This window comes from Geotrypetes seraphini, chromosome 15 (assembly GCF_902459505.1).
Source record: "Geotrypetes seraphini chromosome 15, aGeoSer1.1, whole genome shotgun sequence".
In the NCBI taxonomy this organism is placed as follows: Eukaryota; Metazoa; Chordata; class Amphibia; order Gymnophiona; family Dermophiidae; genus Geotrypetes; species Geotrypetes seraphini.
In genome coordinates this window covers 35,213,724-35,233,190 of record NC_047098.1, presented here as the reverse complement: position 1 = coordinate 35,233,190, position 19,467 = coordinate 35,213,724, and the positions used below count along the sequence as shown (strand labels likewise).

The window sequence follows — 19,467 nt, the reverse complement described above, 5'->3', positions numbered from 1 at the left end:
CTCTAGTCTGTAAGGGACAGGTTCATCCTCTAGTCTTCTCCAGTCTCTCACACCTCACTCACCTTCCTTATCAATGAAACTAACCATTGTTTCAAACAGTTTACAAAAGATAGGGGTACTTAACTTCAATGGATTCAAACGTAGAAATATAATGGGAGATTAGAACTCCGCCCTCCCCCCCCCCCCCCTCTTGCTCTGTGTCTGGAATATCACCACCTTCTTCTCTGTCTTTCCTCTGAACTCTGTAAGGCAGGTAAACTGCCTATTCTCTCTCATTAATTGTAATCCTTGATGTATCTGTATGAATCTTGCTTTTCTGTAATATTAAGCTTATTTCTGCATAATATATATATTTTTTATGCAAGCACTCTTAGCGGTCTTTGTAAGTAATTTTACTTCCTACTGAATCTTCTACGAGGGTATTGAACCTGGGACCTGGCGGATTGTAAGGCTGGTCACCTCAACATTACCCCTCCAAACCTTACATTTGAGGGACTAAACCTTACAACTACGTCATACTAGAGTTATTGGGATTTGCACACATATGCCAGCTATCACTTTTCTATCCACACTGTAATTCCTTTTCTCCTCTCTTATCAATATTTGTATTGTAAAGCACCCAGAGAGTTCTCTGATTGGACAGTACATTGAATAAACTTGAAACCGAGAGTGCATTTTCTCTGAGGGTCTCCAGAATGGAAAATCATTTCTCCATGGGTAAGAGAAAGGAATACTCACTAGTTTGCACTGACTCCAGCTCTCAATCTCAGATGTGCCAGCCCACTGGGGGCAGAAGAGAAGCAGCACAGCCTTCAGGATATCGTGCACCAAGGCAGGAGGCTTCTTATAGCTCTTTAGCTCAGCGAATGACTGTAGGTCGAGTTTCTGCACGCATTCCCTTAGATCTTGTAGCATGAAACGGTGGAATAGGAGCCCCACCCGCTTGTTCTCTCCTATCTGTTCTGCCTCTGTAATGATAAGTACCATTAGAAGCCACCTGGCACCACATCACCAACCAGTCTCAGCTCCTTGCCGTGTTGTGTATCAGCCCTGGTATTCCAATGCCCTTGACTCGAGAGGACTGCAGAATACCAGGATGGATGCCAGGAACCCCACACTGAGCAAAACTAAAAACTCAAGAGTCTAAAGAGCATAACTGAAGAGGAAGAAAAAGATGTCTTGATTTCTGGTACGTACTTTGTTAATAAAGTTGTGTGGTTGCCATGCTAGTTTATCTGAACGCACAGAAATAAAGTTAACATATGAGGATTTATTCATAAGTCATGGCAATTTTTTTTTTCTCTTGAGAATGTGCCAACATTGGAAATCTAATATATACGTTTGAAAGTGTGTGACATGTACTTCTTAATGTTGCCACCAGATGAGAGGTGAGTGCAGTGGTCTCTGGAAGGGGGTAGAGAGTTGCGTGGGGACAGAAATCAAACCTGTCCCTGCTGGAATTGAATCCATTCCTCCCCGTCTCTGCAAGTAATCTCCTCCATCCCCGCTGATCCCCATAAACCTTAGAAGTAGTTATTTCATTTAATTATGCTACTAAATTAAAGGCTCTGGTAGAGACCCATTTACAAATAAGCAGACACTTTTTAAATTTGGAAATATTAATTAGGAAGTATACATACTTTGTAAATGGGTCTCTGCCAGAGTCTCTAATGTAAGTATAAAACATAAATACTCCAGCTGATGAGGACCCTCAAGCTATGTTAGCTGAAGACTTCCTCCGAAGATGGCCAAAAATCCCTTTTACCAAGCTTTGCATGCAGCAGCAATGTCCCTAAGCCACAGATGCTGGCACCTCAATGGTTCTAGGATGTTGCCAACTTAGGGTTAACAGATTTTATGACATGTCCAGGGAAATCCGGACGTCTGGTAACCCTATGCCGACTGCTACACTTGGTAGAAGGGAGTTCTGGCCACCTTTGGAGGAGATCCTCAGCTGATGGTGCCTGGGAATACCCACCAGCTACAGCAAAGGTCAGCAAGTACTTCAACACTGGAGAAATAAAACCAGAAATGCATTTCCTTTTCTGTTGAACACAGTACAAAGACATCTGTTATATACATTTCTAAAAGCTAATATATTTCAGTCAATAAATTCCATTTTTTCCTTTTGTTGTCTGGAGTTTATTTTTCCATCAAGTTGGTTCCAGTTTCTCTTTTTTTTTCTTTTTTTAAATCTTTATTGATTTTCCAAACAACAGTGCAAAACACATATATATATATATACATATAATAATACCAAGAAAAGCACATTCATCTTACAGATATACATGAGCAGTCATTTTAGCCCTCCCCCCCCCCCGATAATTAACAAGAAAACACAAAGCCATAGAATCTTTCTATAACCTTTCCCAATTTGGAATAATAGTGCATTTTCCCCCTTTACCCCCCCCCCCCCCACCCTGGACCAATGTTAATCAATTATCATTCCTTACAGAATTTTGTCAATGGTTCCCAAACATCCATAAATTTCCTATAATGTCACTGTTGTATGGCCATCATACATTCCATTTTAAAAGTGTGGCATAGAGATTCCCACCAGAAAGTATCACTCTACGCTCCTTGCACGCGGCACCTTGTTTTACTTTGTTTTACTATTATTTAAAAATTTTTAATGTTTAGTATTTAAAATTTCAACTGTTTTACCTGATTTTACTTTCTCCTGCAGTCTGTCATCTGACCTTTTGCCGCCACACAGCGGCGGCACGCTGAGGACTCCGCCCCCAATTATCCCGGTACATGGCCTTTAAATTCAAGTCTCTTGCGGCGCACGCTCCTTAGGTGCGCTCCTTCGTGCGCAATCTGAGGGCGCCGCCACCAATATTGCTTTCAGAAGAAATCACAACCAACTCCTCTATTGGAATTTTCACCAAATTAACCTTTTTTTTCTTGGCCTTATTTTCTTGCTAATCATGTTAACCCAAGTCTTCATCCAAAATAACCTGAGCCCAAACTCATCCCTCAGTATACCAATCCATTGGGGCTTTCGTCCCCCTGCTAATAATAAAATACATGTACCACGTCACCCATCATTTATACCAATTGCACTTAAACAATTCATGCTCACCAATAACAATAACTCTATTCCCATTATTTCTCCATTTGTCCGTTGTAATTCCACTACTCCAAGTCAAACGAACTTAAAAATAGGACTCATAAACATCAGATCCATCAAAGGTAAATATCATCTAATCAAGGAAAAGATCATTACAGAAGGTTTCCACCTTCTCTGTTTAGTAGAAACTTGGTTAACAGAAGGGGAAGAAGCCTATTTGTCCTATTGTTGCCCCACAAACTACTCATTTATATTTAATCACCGACAGAAACGAAAAGGAGGAGGACTAGCTATAATCCATTCAAAGGACATCATAAAAACCATTGATCACTCCACAGGAAATGCAGAAATCGAATTTCTTCAAGTTCAACTTAACACTAATCCAAAAACAGATATACTATTGCTCTATATTCCCCCACCAATTGTACAGAATAACCTATTTCTTCTACAAAATCTGATTTTTGACTTCAGCTCCTCTTCTGAATATCCGCTAATCCTGGGAGACTTTAACTTCCATTTTGATGAACCTACTAATTCTCTCACTAAAGAACTTCTATCTTACACTGATGCATTAAATTTACAACCCCACATTCAAGAATCTACACACTTGGCAGGACACATCTTGGACATGATTTTTATTTCAAATACGAACTATCTTTCCTACTCTAATATTCTAAATACACCGGTTCCTTGGTCTGATCACCACCTTATCTCATTTAACTTACTATTAAGAAAGAAAATTGCATTAACTTCCTCTCCAAAAAAAATTACCTATCGAGACTATTCAAAATTAGAACTCTCTTCAGTCTCCTCCTTTCTTCTTTCAAGACCCCCAATCTTAGAGACAGACCCACTTGAAGACCAACTTAACTCATGGAATGAAACAATCCAACTTCTATTAGACAAAGAAGTCCCTTTAATTAACAAAACAGTCTCTAACCAAAAAGTCCGAAACCCCTGGTATTCACCAGAACTCTTACTGATTAAAAGACAACTTAGGTCTATAGAAAGAAAATGGCGTAAAAACAAAACCATTGAAAATATGAAATCATTCAAAGAACAATCTCAATTTTACAAAACCAAAATTAATGAAGCTAAAAGAACTTATTACTCCAACAAAATTAAAATAGCCAAAAACTCATCTATTTTATTTTCTATTATAAAATCTTTTAACTCAAACTCACAACAAGAAATTAAAAGCTCAAGCCTTTCAGCGCAAAACCTGGCAGATGCCTTTTGTAACAAAATTATCAATATACGAAACAAATTCGCCTCTAACCCAATCATTACCCCGCCTGAAACATTTAATAACTACAAACTCCCCTGTGCCAAATGTTCCAACTTCAATATCCCAACATTAACAGAAATTAAACTAATTATCCAACAAATAAACTTAAAGAGTTCTCCATCTGAGATTATTCCCCCAGTAATATTAAAGAAATATCTTTCTTGTTTTGGACCATTTATACATTCTTTTATTAAAAAAAGTCTCAACTCTGGGTTTATACCCAAGACTTGGAAAACATCTACTATACTTCCCATAATAAAAGACCACAAAATCAGTCTTGACGACCCTACGAACTACCGTCCTATTGCAAACATTCCATTCTTAGCGAAAATCACAGAGAGAGTGATATTTAACCAGTTATCAGATTTTGTCAAATCTACAAACATATTGCACCCCAACCAAACTGGTTTTAGGAAACATCATAATACTGAATATTCGTTAATTGGTCTCACAATTAATATTATCTATAATCTTGATCATCACAATTCAGTTATTTTGTTTTCCCTCGACCTTTCGGCAGCATTCGACACTATCGATCACTCTCTCCTCCTAGACAGGCTTCAATCAATAGGCATCGATGACTTATCACTACAATGGTTCACTTCCTTTCTATCTGACCGTATTTCTATGGTACGCTTCAACAATTCTAACTCTAAACCATTTTCCTATAATTACGGAATTCCTCAGGGTTCAATCTTGTCTCCATTGTTATTTAACATCTTTTTATCTCCACTTCTTAACCTTACCCAATCTATAGGTTTCACCACTTACGCCTATGCAGACGACATCCAACTGATTCATCCGGTTAACCCAGAAAATTCCAACGAAATAATGCAAATCAATCAAAAATTAGAAAAAATTAAAAATTGGCTCACACAAAACAAACTCGCCTTAAATATATCAAAGACAAAGGCTTTACTCTTCCCGTCAAAACAGGGATTAAAACTTTCTACCCCTTTTTCAATAGACAATACAACTATTGAATTAGTAACATCACTAAAGATATTAGGAGTAATAATTGATGACAAATTTTCTTATCAAGAGCATATTAGCAATATAGTTAAAAGCTATATTTTATCGTCTACGCTTAATCCGCTCAATGTCTAAATATTTAGAACCACAATCCCTAAACATCTTAATACACTCTCTTATAATATCCAAATTAGATTATTGTAATTCACTTCTGTTAAATATCACCCAAAAAGAAAAAAGACGCCTACAAATAATACAAAATACCACTATTAAAATAATTCACAAAGGGAAGAAATACGACCATGTAACTCCTTTTTTAATAAAATCACATTGGCTGCCCATCAATCAACGAATAACATATAAAATAGCATTACTAGTGTTTAAAACAATATCCACCAATGAACCACAATTCATAGATCGGCTTCTAATACCTCACACTTCAAATCGCTCCCTCCGATCTGATTCACAAGGGTTGCTTATGGTCCCTTCATTGAAAGTAATAGGAACTAGACGTCATGACATTTTTTCAGTCATGGCACCTCTTACCTGGAATACTCTTCCTTTATATATTAGAGAAATTAAGGATCTCAACCTATTTAAAACTAATTTAAAAACTTTTCTTTTCAAAACTACATTTAATCTCTAAAATTAACCATTTCTCTACGATCTAAAATCGGGGACTTCTTTATTAGCAATATCCTAATCCAAATGTTTTACCCTCCCTACTACAACCTCTCTTTCTCCCCTACGGGAAACAACAATTTGTAACTTTACCTCCTTTTGTTTTTTCCTAATGTATCTTAGTTTGTCTGTATTGTCAGTCTATCGCCGCCCCTTTTTTTTATGTAGTATTATATATTTTAATGTTATATGTTAAATCTTTTTTTTTTATTGTAATTCGCTTAGATTATAATAAGCGAAACATCAAATTCAAATAAACTTGAAACTTGAAACTTGATTTAACCGATCCCAGTTTCTCTTTTTTCTGATTTCCTTCTGCTCTGCAAATTCTTCTGCATGTCTTTTTCTTCTCTCTCCTGTCTTGTTCCATTTCCTCACTACAACTGCCTCTGATATATTAATCTTTCCATTCAGCTATCCCCCCCCCTTTTTTTTTTTTCTACCTATGTCCATTCAATTTTTACCCTCTTTCTCCCTTCTCTTCATTTTCAGCTTCTTCTCTCACCCACTATAATCACTATCCTCTGCTCATTTCACTGCCAAACCCCACCTCTCCCACATAGTGCCACCATTCCTTTCCCACTGTACCACAGCTCTCCCTCCCTTCCCTCCACCACCATAGCCAACATTTCTTCCTCTTGCATCCCTTTCCATCTGTCCCACCCTTCTCTCACCATAGCATTCAATATTTTTCCCTCTCTTCTCTCCACCACCATATCCAACAATTTCTCCATTTTCTTCCTTTCCCCATGTGCACCATTTCTCTCTCCCTCCTGATCCATGCACCCATGTCCAACCATTCTCCTTTTCTCTTCCCTCCCCCACCAGCAGCATCTCTCTTTTCTTCACTTCCCACTTCCCAGCCCGTTCAGCATCTCTTATACTCTCTTTCCACCCCTCCAGCATCTCTCTTACCCTCTGTAGCCCATGCAGCATCTCTCTTACCCTCCTTCCCCCCCCCCCCCAGCCTGGGCAACATCTCTCTTACCCTCCCTTCCTCCCAGAGCCTGTACAGCATCTATCTTACATCCCCCCCCCCCCCAGATCATGAAGTTCCAGTTAATTTTTCTAAAATGTGCCACCAGCAGTGGTTACTGCATGCTGCTGGCCGCTGATCTGAAAGGCCTCCCTCTGATGCGTTTTGCTTCAGAGGGAAGGCCTCTATGCAAAATGTGACAGAGCCTTCTGGGTCAGTCATAGCATGTAGGAGGAAGCAGCACTGGAGGCAGTTTGGAAGGTTTCCCTCTGATGCAAAATGTGACAAAGCTTTCAGGGTCAGCAGCAACATGTAGGAGGAAGCAGCGCTGGAGGGAGTTTGGAAGGCTTCCCTTTGATGTGTTTTGCTTCAGAGGGAAGGCTTCCCTCTGATGCAAAATGTGACAGAGCTTTCAGGGTCAGCCGCAGCATGTAGGAGGAAGCAGCGCTGGAGGCAGTTTGGAAGGCTTCCCTCTGATGCGTTTTGCTTCAGTGGGAAGGCTTCCCTCTGATGCAAAATGTGACAGAGCTTTCAGGGTCAACCGCAGCATGTAGGAGGAAGCAGCGCTGGAGGCAGGCAGACTGGCCAGGTGCACTCCCAAGGGAGCCCCCAAGAACCATAATCCATCCCCGTAGGATTCCTGCCAACCCCGTTCCCATGCAGCTATCTAGTAGGGGAAAAGTAAAAAACATGACATTTGAAATCATAGTTTTATTATGGCATACAGTGTACTATATGAAGAACAAAATACAAGTACAAACTGTTTACTGTTAACATCTTTCAAAGTAGTTTTTCAGGTTGTCCTGTGTGTCATTCAGTTTGTGAGGAATACACGGTGAATGCACAATATTACAAGTCATTTCTGCAGTACCACCTGCTTCGTGATAATGCTACACCTACAGCTCACACAGCAGACAGTTGTAACAGCGTTGGGGATGGGAGACTGGAAGGATGCTAACAGTTAAACCAGGGCTGCCCAAGTCCGGTCCTCAAGATCTATCGGCAGGCCAGGTTTTCAGGATATCCACAATGAATATGCATGAGAGAGAGATTTGCATACGAAGAAGGCAGTGCAGACAAATCTCTCTCATGCATATTCATTGTGGATATCCTGAAAACCTGGCCTGCCAGTAGATCTCGAGGACCGGATTTGGGCAGCCCTGAGTTAAACATACTCACTCGCAAGTTAATAAAAACGGTGATTTCAAATGTCATGTTTTTTTGCTTCACCCCTACCAGAGACCACTACACTCATCTCTCATCTGGTGTCAACATTAAGAAGTACATGTCACACATTTTCAAACGTATATATTAGATTTCCTGTGTTGATGCGTTTTCAAAAGAAAAAAAAAAAAATTGTTGCCATGACTTATGAATCAACCCTTGTATAAAAACAACAAAATATTATACTGGACTAACATAGTACATCTCTTATCTAAGTTTTGGGAGCTAAGAGATTGTTGGCTTGAGGAAGGAAGCGTTAGCTCCCAAAAGCTAATCACGAAATGCTAAGTTAGTCCAATAAAAAGAAGCACATTATTTATTTTTGGTTTTATCTATTAACCTTTATTTCTGCAACAGCTTTTAGCCAAAAAAAAACCCCTTGAAGTTACAGTTTATGTCATTTAAGAAACATGCATTTAGCCAACTCTGAGAAGGGTGAATTGGCAGCGCATTGCTGATCTGTACATAGCTTGTCACTTTGAAAAGGAAAGAAAACGTGACATATTCTTTGGAGGGCTCAGGCTCAGCATCGTTTCCATGTGTCCCTTTGGATAGTGTACTCTCTTGGCGCCATCGTGTGGTGAGAAAAAGTATTAGACCCTGGTCCTACTTCAAACACGTAAGGGGCCCTTTTACCAAACAGTGGTAAAAAGTGGCCGTAGGGTGCCCTTACACAGGTTATTCCTGCACGCTAAGGCCATTTTTGCCACTCCAGTAAAATGCCCAATTTTCAGAATTTTTCAATATTGACCACATGTTAATGTCCACATTAGTGTGTGGGCCCTTTCCACCACCTATTTTGTTGGCAGTAGGGACTCGCGTGCCAAACCTACGCTAATCGGTTAACATGCAACGTTGTAGTTGTAATGATTAGCACAGAACATGCCCACTCTCCACCTCCAGACAACATCCCCTGTGCCACAAAATATATATATATATATATATTTTATTTTATTTTTTAGCGCATGGGTAGTATGCTCAATTACCACAGGACACCTCAATGTGGAGCGTGCACAATTTTTTGCAGCAGTGAGCATGGGTTAGTGTTTACCTCAAATTTATAAAAAGGACCCTTAAATAGGCAGGTTTATCCTAAACCCTGTAATGACATATCACAGATTGCCCTATTACAATTTCTTTTCCCCTTGACTGTGTAATAAGACACCATATTTTTTTCTTTTTAAGAAGGGACAGACTCTAGTATATGCCTGCTCCTGTATGATGTGTATAAGTGGATGATGTTATGCCCTGCCAAACTTGAAGTAGTTACTGACAAGCTTTGTGGAATGAGGTTCTAACCCATAAAAGAAAACCAGACGCTGGGATATCCATAAAAGAATTTAAGAGCGCTGGAGGAGCCTCGACCCTGAGGAAGTAAATTGAAACATGATCATGTTGGAAGAGGCGCTCCTTGCAATAGCCTAGAACAGATAAGTGGCTTTGAAAAAAATATTGAGATATAAAAATATGAAATTATAAACATAAAGTGAAATAATAATTAAATAAGAGTAATAGTGAGATTGATCCAATGACAACAGTGGCTCATATGATGGACATATGAACAAGCCTTGAAGAGCCAGCTGAGGATCTATTAAAGAGATAAGAAATTGCTTAGGGGAAATATTGCTATATATGCTGTATATAAGGAGAAGCCCAAGAAAGATAGCTAAAGAAGTGTATATCCTATTGTGGAGTAATTGAAAATGCCCTACTAAGAAGCATCATATGACCATCTCGTGGGGATCAAGAAATGCCACATGAATCACCACAGAAAGCCAGGAACTGGGCTACCTTGAGTCCCTCATCTTTCATTCCTGATTTGCTTCTACTACAGGTCTGTGTTCTGCCCTTCACACAAGCACACTGGACATCAACTTTGCACCGACCTAGAATGAAGATTCTCTGGGTCTCCCCAGATGATTCTTCCAGGATCCCAGAGCAGGCTCCTTGCAGCATCTGGAGCATTTTCTGTAAGTCCTGCATCTCATGATCTGGCAGTTCTCTGCATTGTCCAGTGCTGATGTCAATTACCCCCAGTGCCCGGCCTGTGGGCTCTCGGAGAGGGACCACGATGTGCCGCTCTCCATATGCATCTGTGGTAACGGCCTCCGAGCTGTCAGCACACTTGAAAAGATAATCCCTAACAAAGAAGACCAAAGGTGTTAGAGGAGAGGAGTCCCAAGGATGGGCTGATTCTCTCTTTGCACTGCTCCTTATCTACACAGCCATATTCCAGTCAATCCATCTCTGACTCATGGTTTTAATATGGGCATTTATATTCTGTCCTTCTGGCATCAGCCCAGGCAAATTAGACAATAGATAATAAGATATACAAAAGAAAGTAGAAAACACAAACCAAAAAGAAAAAAATACATGAAATCAAATAAAAAATACAATAATAAAACCAACAAACATTTTAAAACTTTATGCTATAGTTAGCATGATAAGAAAACTGTCTGCTGTACTGTTCATTGACAAATGTTTTGCTCCATCTTAGTTTTGGAACTTACTCCCAGAGCATTGTAGGATTTACAGCCCTACTGCTTCCAATTGAAATGGGTACCACAAAACCAGAGAGCTAGCCTAAAGTCTCCCTACAAGGATCTTGGTTGCTTGGCAGTTCTGTATGGTTCAGCATTATCACCACACCTATGGCCCTGAGCTCAGACAACAGTGCAGAGGTAGGCAACTTAGGTACAAAGAAGGCCACATAGAAAATTTAACACATGTGCCATACAATTCCCCGCCAACAAAACCAAAATTCAATGTGATGACTGAATGAACATACATTATTCCCTCTGATGTGTTTTGCGTCAGAGGGAAGGCTTCTGGGTCAACTGCCGGCAGCGTGTAGGAACTGCTGCCAGTGACCTGAAGAAATGGTACATGGGCTAGGAGGTGGAAAGGGAGGAAGATAGGGAATCTGCTGCATGGGTTGGTGGGGTTAGAAGGGAGGGAGAGAATGACACAGTGACAAAATTCATCACCGTTCCCGTCCCCGCGGATAACCGCGGGAAACCATCTTCATGTCATTCTTTAAGGAGAGAGGGAAGAATCAGAGTATGAATGGCCACAACCACTGAGCCGCAAGCTTTGCTTTGAAGAATGCTGGTGTAGAAGGACTGAGGTTGAAACAGACACTACAGAATGACAGTCTCTGGTATCCAGAGCAGATATTGTAATGTCATAATGCCTCATTCCACCAGTGCCTAAGAGCCAATCACATCAGTGATGTCACAATGGCTTCATTATCCTTGGCTCACATAAGAATGAGAGTATGAATGGCCACAACCACTGACCCTCAAGCTTTGCTTTGAAGAATGCTGGTGTAGAAGGATTGAGGTTGAAATAGATACTAGAAAATGACATGGGATTATTTCCCATGGTTATCTGTGGGGACGGGAACGGTGATGAATTTTGTCACTGTGTCATTCTCTAGGAGGGAGAAAGAGAGAGAATTCTTTGCACAGTTTGTGGAGGTGAGAAGGGTGGGAGAGAGAATTTGCTGCACAGGCTGGGGGTGGGAAGGTACGGAGAGAGAGTCTACTGTACGGGCTGGGGGGTAGGAAAGGCTATGCCACTGGTTACCATAGACTTCTGGCTTTCCAAACAGTTGCTAACACTGCCAAACAAGTTAGTCCTATTGTATCCTTCAATAATTCCACTGGGAACAAAACTCTGGTTATTGACATTTTTGCAAGCTGTTTTTTTCTGTATACTGTACTTCCCATAGTCTCACAGGCCACATGTTGCCCACCCTGCAATAGTGGAACATTTTCAGACAGGCGAGCAGACCATAATCTGACCAAAGTGCTTAGAGCACAGAGGGGAAGGGAGAATCCAGAGAAGCACTAAAGCACAAAATCAGCTGACCTGAAAAGGTTATCCTTCCTGTGCAGGGTGGCAGGGTTCGAGTGGATTTCCGACATCCCTGTGTTATTATCTGTTGTCATCATCTTCCGCAAAACGTAGTCATCTGTCTACAAAGCACACAAACAAGGAACATTCTGGGCCTGAATTCTGATTTTCCTACTAAGACTTCTTGTGATTTTTATCTCCCATTGCCTCAGGTTCTGGGGAGAGACTTATACTCTGCTGAAACAGAATTCTGCTCAGCCCCTAAAGTCCAGCTCCCGTTTTTCCCAGTTTCTGTAGAGAGCTGGGCCTGTAGTTGGGCATGGCCATCAGGCACAAGCAGTGGAGGGCTAAGAGTCATAGGCAGGAGCCAGAGAGTCAATGACCCGAGCGATGGGCTAGTCAGAATCAGATAATAGAAAACCGAGTTGTGATTTATGTGCTGCATTCGCATCATGCTGTTTAACATGTGGGAGGCCTTGTCAGAAAGAGCCAGAAATGAATGAGCCCCCAGGAAGATCACCAGGGAAGGAAGCTCATCTAAATAGATCAGATCAGTGCTGGCAGCCCCCCATAGACTAAATAACACAAGATTAGCACATGTTCCCCTGTCTGGAGTTAGTTAGATACATTTTTCCTGTTTTGAATGGGATTCATTATCTATAATTGTTATGGCAGGCCTGTACCCACAGACTGAATTATTTGGCCAATTTTCTTCTGGGTTTGTGAATCCTTCTGCATGTTTTTATTGGCCTTGTAATCTGTTATGGAATATAAGTGTGGATGTAATCTTGTGAACATATCGCAAACTAACAATCCCTTACTAGTACCAACACCACTCCCAACCCCACCACCTCCAGTAAATAGTCTCCCTATCCTCAAACTGGTTTTCTTCTCTCTCTCTCTCTCTCATCCAATCTGTACCTTCTCCAGGCCGGGTTCCATCATGTAGGTAGTGACAGTGTGGATGGTGGGAGCTCGATTATAGATCCAGGCCAGGGCACTCGCCACCAGCTGCAAGACATTCTGACGGTTTCGGACGTGATGGTAGGCTGTGCTAAACACGTTGCAAACCCCCTGAGGAGAGAAAGAGCAAAATATGCCAACAATATTAACAGAGGGTTCAGCTTCCGTAAAAGCTGGTGAAGGGGGAACATGATCGATGGCCTGGGCATAAGGAAAGAGAGAGCATCATTTAGCTGCCAGCGTGACTTTAGAATAACAGCCTGTGATGGAGAGAATAGCATTCAAACCAACCTTTGCAAAAAAAAAGTTGCAAATCTTGTTAGAGAACATAAGAACATAAGAATTGCCGCTGCTGGGTCAGACCAGTGGTCCATCATGCCCAACAGTCCACTCACACGGCGGCCCTCTGGTCAAAGACCAGCGCCCTAACCGAGACTAGCCCTTTCAGCGTACGTCCTTGTTCAGCAGGAACTTGTCTAACTTTGTCTTGAATCCCTGGAGGGTGTTTTCCCCTATGACAGACTTTGGAAGAGTGTTCCAGTTTTCCACCACTCTCTGGGTGAAGAAGAACTTCCTTATGTTCGTACGGAATCTGTCCCCTCTCATTCTCCCTACCTTGGAGAGGGCGAACAACCTACTAAGTCTATTCCCTTCAGTACCTTGAGCTGCATGAACAGTCCTCAAGGTAGCCACTTCCTGTGAGCGATCTGCACAGGGCAGGAGCGTGGAAAGATCGCTCCTGCCCGAAAACCCGCTAGACCACCAGGTAAGGCTTAAGGGGGGACTCACAGGACTTAAAATAGCCCCAAAAATGAAAATGATTTTTTTGGCAGAAAATTGCGAATAATCGATACCGTAGATACGGAATCCGCAAATACGGAGGGGAAAGTGTACAGCGACCAGAACTGTGGAGCAATACCCTTAAGTCACACCATGGAGCGATACAGAGGCATTATAATGTTCTTGCTCTTATTTACCACCCCAGTTCCATAGCTGGGTGCCACAAATTTCGGCAGGCTAATGCCATGCGCTGAGCACCAATTCTACAATGATCTGTGTGGCATCAAGATGCAATTAGAGAACAGTAGCTTAAGTGGACACTGACGTGTCTAAATGTAGGTGTGAATAGTTAGGCCAGGTGTATGGCAGGTTTAACTGTACAGCTAAGTGTGGCACGCAACCTACAATCCACATGCATATCCCTTACACTTACTGTATGTGCTAAGGCCCGGAGTCTATAAACAGCGCTGCCGCCGCCTTAAAAATGGCCACCGTTCGCATGTCAATCACATAATAGTGCCAATAGTGTCAATCACTGTAGCTTCATGAAAAGTAGGCGCCAGAAATATAGACCAGGATTTTAAAGACCTATATTTCCAGTACCTACCTTTCACGTGAATTGTGCCTATGGAGGCACTTTACGATGCCTAATGCCACTTCTGGCACTAGCCAAGCCTACAGTAGAGAATGACACGAGAACAAATCTTTCCCTGTCCCCATGGGAATTCATTTTCTCGTCCCATCCAGGTGAGTTCTTTTCCTGTCCTGCCCCAATGAGTTCTTTTCCTGTTTCTACCCCATTCCTGCAAGCTCCATCCTCATCTGCACAAGCCTCAAACACTTTAAAATCACAAGTAGCAACATTCTAGAGCTCAGATTGTGATGTCATACTGCCTCATTCCACCAATGCCTAAGCTCTATCCTCATCTGCACAAGCCTCAAACACTTTAAAATCACAAGTAGCAACATTCTAGAGCTCAGATTGTGATGTCATAATGCCTCATTCCACCAATGCCTAAGCTCTGTCCTCATCTGCACGAGCTTCAGGAATGGAGCAGGGATGGAACGGGGAAATTGAGTTTCTGCAGGGACAGAGAAAAATTTGTCCCCATATCATTCTAGTTTCAAGTTTCAAGTTTATTAAAAATTTGATTAATCGCTTAATCCACATTCTAAGCGATTTACATATTACTAAAATTACAATAGAAGGGGAAAAATACACTGAATAAGACTGAAACATACTATTGACAAAAATTTAAAAAATAAAAAAAAAACACATGAAACATGAGGAAAAGCATGGGTAAAAGTTACAATATATTTTAAAGATAGAAAAACAAGTAGGGAAAATACACAAGGAAAAGGAAAAGGCTGAATATTTCAGTAAAAGATTAGAGGTAAAAGAATTATTATTAATTAGTGTAGAAATGATTAATTAGAAAAGGCATCTTTAAAGAGAAAACTCTTCAGCTTACCTTTGAATTTTTCTATGTTTGTTTCTTCCCTTAAATAGATAGGGAGAGAATTCCAGATTTGGGGGGCTGAGACAGAAAAGATAACTTGTCGTCGAGTATTAATGAATTTAAGAGAGGGGACCGATAGCAGATGTTGTTCTGTAGATCTTAATATTCGATTAGTAGTATATGGAATCAAATATTTATGAATAAATGCTGGGGGTTTGAAAAGAAGAGTTTTATATGTAAGCAGGCATATTTTATAAGTTACACGATGTGTGACTGGTAGCCAATGGGCTTCCCTAAGAAGAGGTGTCACATGGTCGAATTTCCTTGCTTTAGTAATCAATTTTATAGATGTGTTTTGAATAATCTGAAGGCGTTTAAGTTCCTTTTGAGCAATACCATTATATAGAGAGTTACAATAGTCTATCTTAGATAAAACGAAAGAATGGATAAGAATTTTAAGAGACTTTTCACAAAGAAATTGAGAAATAGAGCGAATTTGTCTGAGCCTAAAAAAAGATAATTTGACAACACTGCTGATATGATCATGAAAAGTGAGTTTATTATCAAATATAATTCCTAAGATTTTTATTTTTTTAACTTCTTCTAACGGAATGCCCTTGATAGTGATTGGGAAATTAAGACTTAAATTATCTTTCCAGGGAAAGAGCATTATATTTGATTTATTTATATTCAACGCCAGACGATTGATATTTAACCAATCTGATATTTTTTCTAGTTTCATGGTTATTGTTGAAATGTCCAAAGGGTTATTAGTATCAATGGGATGTAATAATTGAATGTCATCGGCATAAGCAAAGACATTAAAGCCGATGGACTGACACAGGGTAAGGAGTGGTGCAAGAAAGATATTGAATAAAAGTGGAGATAATATAGAACCTTGCGGAATACCATATGTTAAGGAGAAATTATTAGAAGTTTCATTATTGAATAACACGGAGGATGTACGATCGGAAAAGTAAGATTGAAACCAATCTCTAGCCTACAGTGGCATTAGCTGTCATTAAATGCCTCTATAGGTATGATGTGGGTCCTGTTTTTTTAGGCACCAGTAGACGCCTTGAATTTTCTTTTAGATTGCTTTTAAATGGCGTTTTGCATTTAACTTAGGCACTGGTAGGGCACCGTTTATAGAATATGGGCCTAAATGATTTGTGCATGCAAATGATAGAATATCACTTTATCTTGGGCATAAGTATTCTATAACATACCTGTAGATGTTTTGCCCCCATTTCATGTGTGCCGTTTCTTGTCTATAGGTGCAGAAATGGCACCTAAATTTTGACACTCTGTTACAAAATTAGGAAGTATATGATTTACGTAATATTAGACAAATATAAATTGGTGTGGGAACTGAAAGTGGAACTGGGGGCAGAGCTTGAGTCCCCCCAAACCAAAAGGCATTCTGGTTTCCCTGGGGAGGGGGATGAAAGAGAAAGAGAGGATGCCAGACAGGGGTGGAGTTGGAGAAGGGAAGAGAGAGAGAGAGGAGATGCTGGCTGGATGGGAGGGGGGGGGGGGAAGACACTGGCTGATAGGTTGCAGGGAGGTGCCAGAAACCTTAACACTAGCCCTGGAGGCTGGTTAAAAGAGGGTATATCTGAGGCAGAAAAGAGGGGTACAGCTAGAGCTGTTCACAATGAGTAAAGATGGAGTCACCTGGGATTAAATATAAAGGAGATGGGACTTGATATACTGCCTTTTCTGTGGTTACAATCAAGGTGGTTTACATATGTCAGACAGGGACTTATTTTGTACCTAAGGCAATGAAGTGTTAAGTGACTTGCCCAGGGTCACAAGGAGCAGCTGGGGACTTAACCTACAACCTCAGGGTGCTAAGGCAGTAGCTGTAACACCTGGCCACACCTCCACTCAATATGGAATGTGCCCTTTGGTTGTTCCTGTAGTTCTGGCATATTATTATTTTTGCATGGCTATCTTTTGTGTGTGGGGGGGGGGAGGAGTATGATATTGTTTGTCACATAAAGTCCTTTTTAAGTTATGTGATGAAGGGATTAATTGATTGGTGGGGGGGAAGGAATTATGAAATATTCTATGTACAATATTTTCTTTGCTAAGTTTCCAAGTTTATTATATAGTTTGATTAATCGCCTATTCTACATTCTAGGCGATGTACAAATTGTTAAAAATATCTAAAATATGGGTAACATATTACATAGACATACAGATATGGACATTCTTATACAGAGATTAAATCATTTAAATTAAATAGTTTGTAAATACAATATCAAAACAACAGGGAAATTATTTAGTGGTTACAATCAATATTAAATTTAATATATTAAGGTAAAAACATTAGGAGGGAAGACAAACATGAAAAAAAGAAATGTAAGATAAGGAGAGATAAAAGAATTATTTATTCACTAAAAGCATCATTAAAAAGGAAACTTTTAAGTTTAGTCTTGAATTTGTCTAAATTCTTTTCCTCTCTTATATATAGTGGGAGATCATTCCAAGACTGAGGAGCAGTCACTGAAAAAATAGTATGACGCCTCGTATTAGCAACTCTCAGTGAGGGAATGGCCAATAAATGTTGATCCTGTGATCTAAGCGTTCTAGAAGTAGTATAGGGAATTAAAACTCTAAAAATAAAGGCGGGAGTTTGGAATATTAATGATTTAAAAGTAAGTAAACATAATTTAAATAAAATGCGATGTGCAACAGGTAGCCAGTGTGCCTCCTTGAGTAATGGTGAAACATGGTCAAATTTTTTAGCTTTGTGAATTAATTTAATAGAGGCGTTCTGAATAATTTGAAGACGTCTAATTTCTTTTTGTGGCAAGCCTTTAAATAAGGCGTTACAATAATCGATTTTGGAGATCACTAGAGAACGTATTAGAATATTCAGGGATTTTGCACATAAAAATTTGGCCACGGAACGAATTTGGCGAAGTCTGTAAAAAGTGGATTTAACCACTTGGCTTATATGATCGTGGTATGATAATTTATTATCAAATATTATTCCTAAAATCCTAATGTTTTGGGTTGTCTGCAATGAAATGCCTTTAATAGAAATTGGAATAAGCAGTGTGCTACAGTCCTTCCATGGAAAGAGCATAACTTTAGTTTTATGAATATTTAAGGCTAGTTGGTAGGGGATATAGCAAAATTTTTGAACTTTTGAATTATTACTGTACATAGTACATAGTAAATGACGGCAGATAAAGACCCAAATGGTCCATCCAGTCTGCCCAACCATACATGCTCCATAAATTAATTTAAATTGTCCTTTTTCTTAGATATTTCTGGGCCAGAAACCCAGAGCCCTGTTGGGTTAATGTGCTTAGGTTCCATCTACTGGAACCTCCATCAAAGCTCACTCCAGCCCATCTTAACCATCCCAGCCATCAAAGCCCTCCCCAGCCAGTCCTCAACTGAATGTCCATATACGGGACACAGACCGTACATACTGATCATTGTTCTATATTTGGTGTTCAATAAAGATTGTTTAAATGTAGAAGGGAGGGATGCGCAGAGTAAGATCAAGGGGCCAGAGAGCAGAGGAACTGGTCAGTAAAGAAATGGCTAAGGCTAAGGCCTGAAGCAAGACCAGGGGGACAGTATACACAGGCAAAGAGTGACCTATGAGGCACAAGAACTACAGCTAAGCAGGAAGCGACTGCTAGTTCAGGGTACACACTGGTACTATAAATACAAAAGCAATGCAAATACGCACACATAGAACATCCGTACCTGGTAAAAACTGATCTCATGGGTATAGAAGATGGTCCTTTCTTGAGTGTCTCGCATGGTGTCAATGGTGAGGGTCCCAAAGGTTCGGTTAATGATATCCTGCAGTGGCATTACCAGCAGTGAGCCCTTCCTCTCCTCTTCCGGGCGCTCCATGTTCCAGAAGTGGACGCTTCCGTGGTACTGGACCTGGGGAGCATGAATGGGCCTCCCCTCGTTGATTGCAGTGAAACTGTGACAAAGAATGCAGTGACTTACAGTGATGCCAGAAATATATTAGCTGTTGGCAAATGTCCCCTCAAACATTTCTGGCCTTTCCACTGTATTGTTAGAGGCAACATTTGTAATAAGAATTGCCGCTATTGGGTCAAACCGGTGGTCCATCATGACCATCAGTCCACTCACGCAGTGGCCCTCTGATCAAAGACCAGCGCCCTAACTGAAACTAGCCCTACCTACGTAC

The 19,467-nt window shown here is 40.5% G+C and overlaps 1 protein-coding gene across 3 annotated transcripts in view; it reads right to left on the bottom strand.

Annotated features, from left to right (window-relative positions):
- The window catches only part of EFCAB5 (EF-hand calcium binding domain 5), a 98,329-nt gene that overhangs the window by 8,261 nt on the left and 70,601 nt on the right, over nucleotides 1-19,467 (bottom strand). For all 3 annotated transcript variants that reach the window (XM_033921236.1, XM_033921237.1, XM_033921238.1), the window contains 5 exons: nucleotides 19,008-19,236; nucleotides 12,994-13,146; nucleotides 12,088-12,194; nucleotides 10,101-10,354; nucleotides 739-968 (listed from right to left, as the gene is read on the bottom strand). In XM_033921236.1, coding sequence (XP_033777127.1) covers nucleotides 739-968; nucleotides 10,101-10,354; nucleotides 12,088-12,194; nucleotides 12,994-13,146; nucleotides 19,008-19,236 — 973 coding nt within the window. The remainder of the gene's footprint in view (nucleotides 1-738; nucleotides 969-10,100; nucleotides 10,355-12,087; nucleotides 12,195-12,993; nucleotides 13,147-19,007; nucleotides 19,237-19,467) is intronic.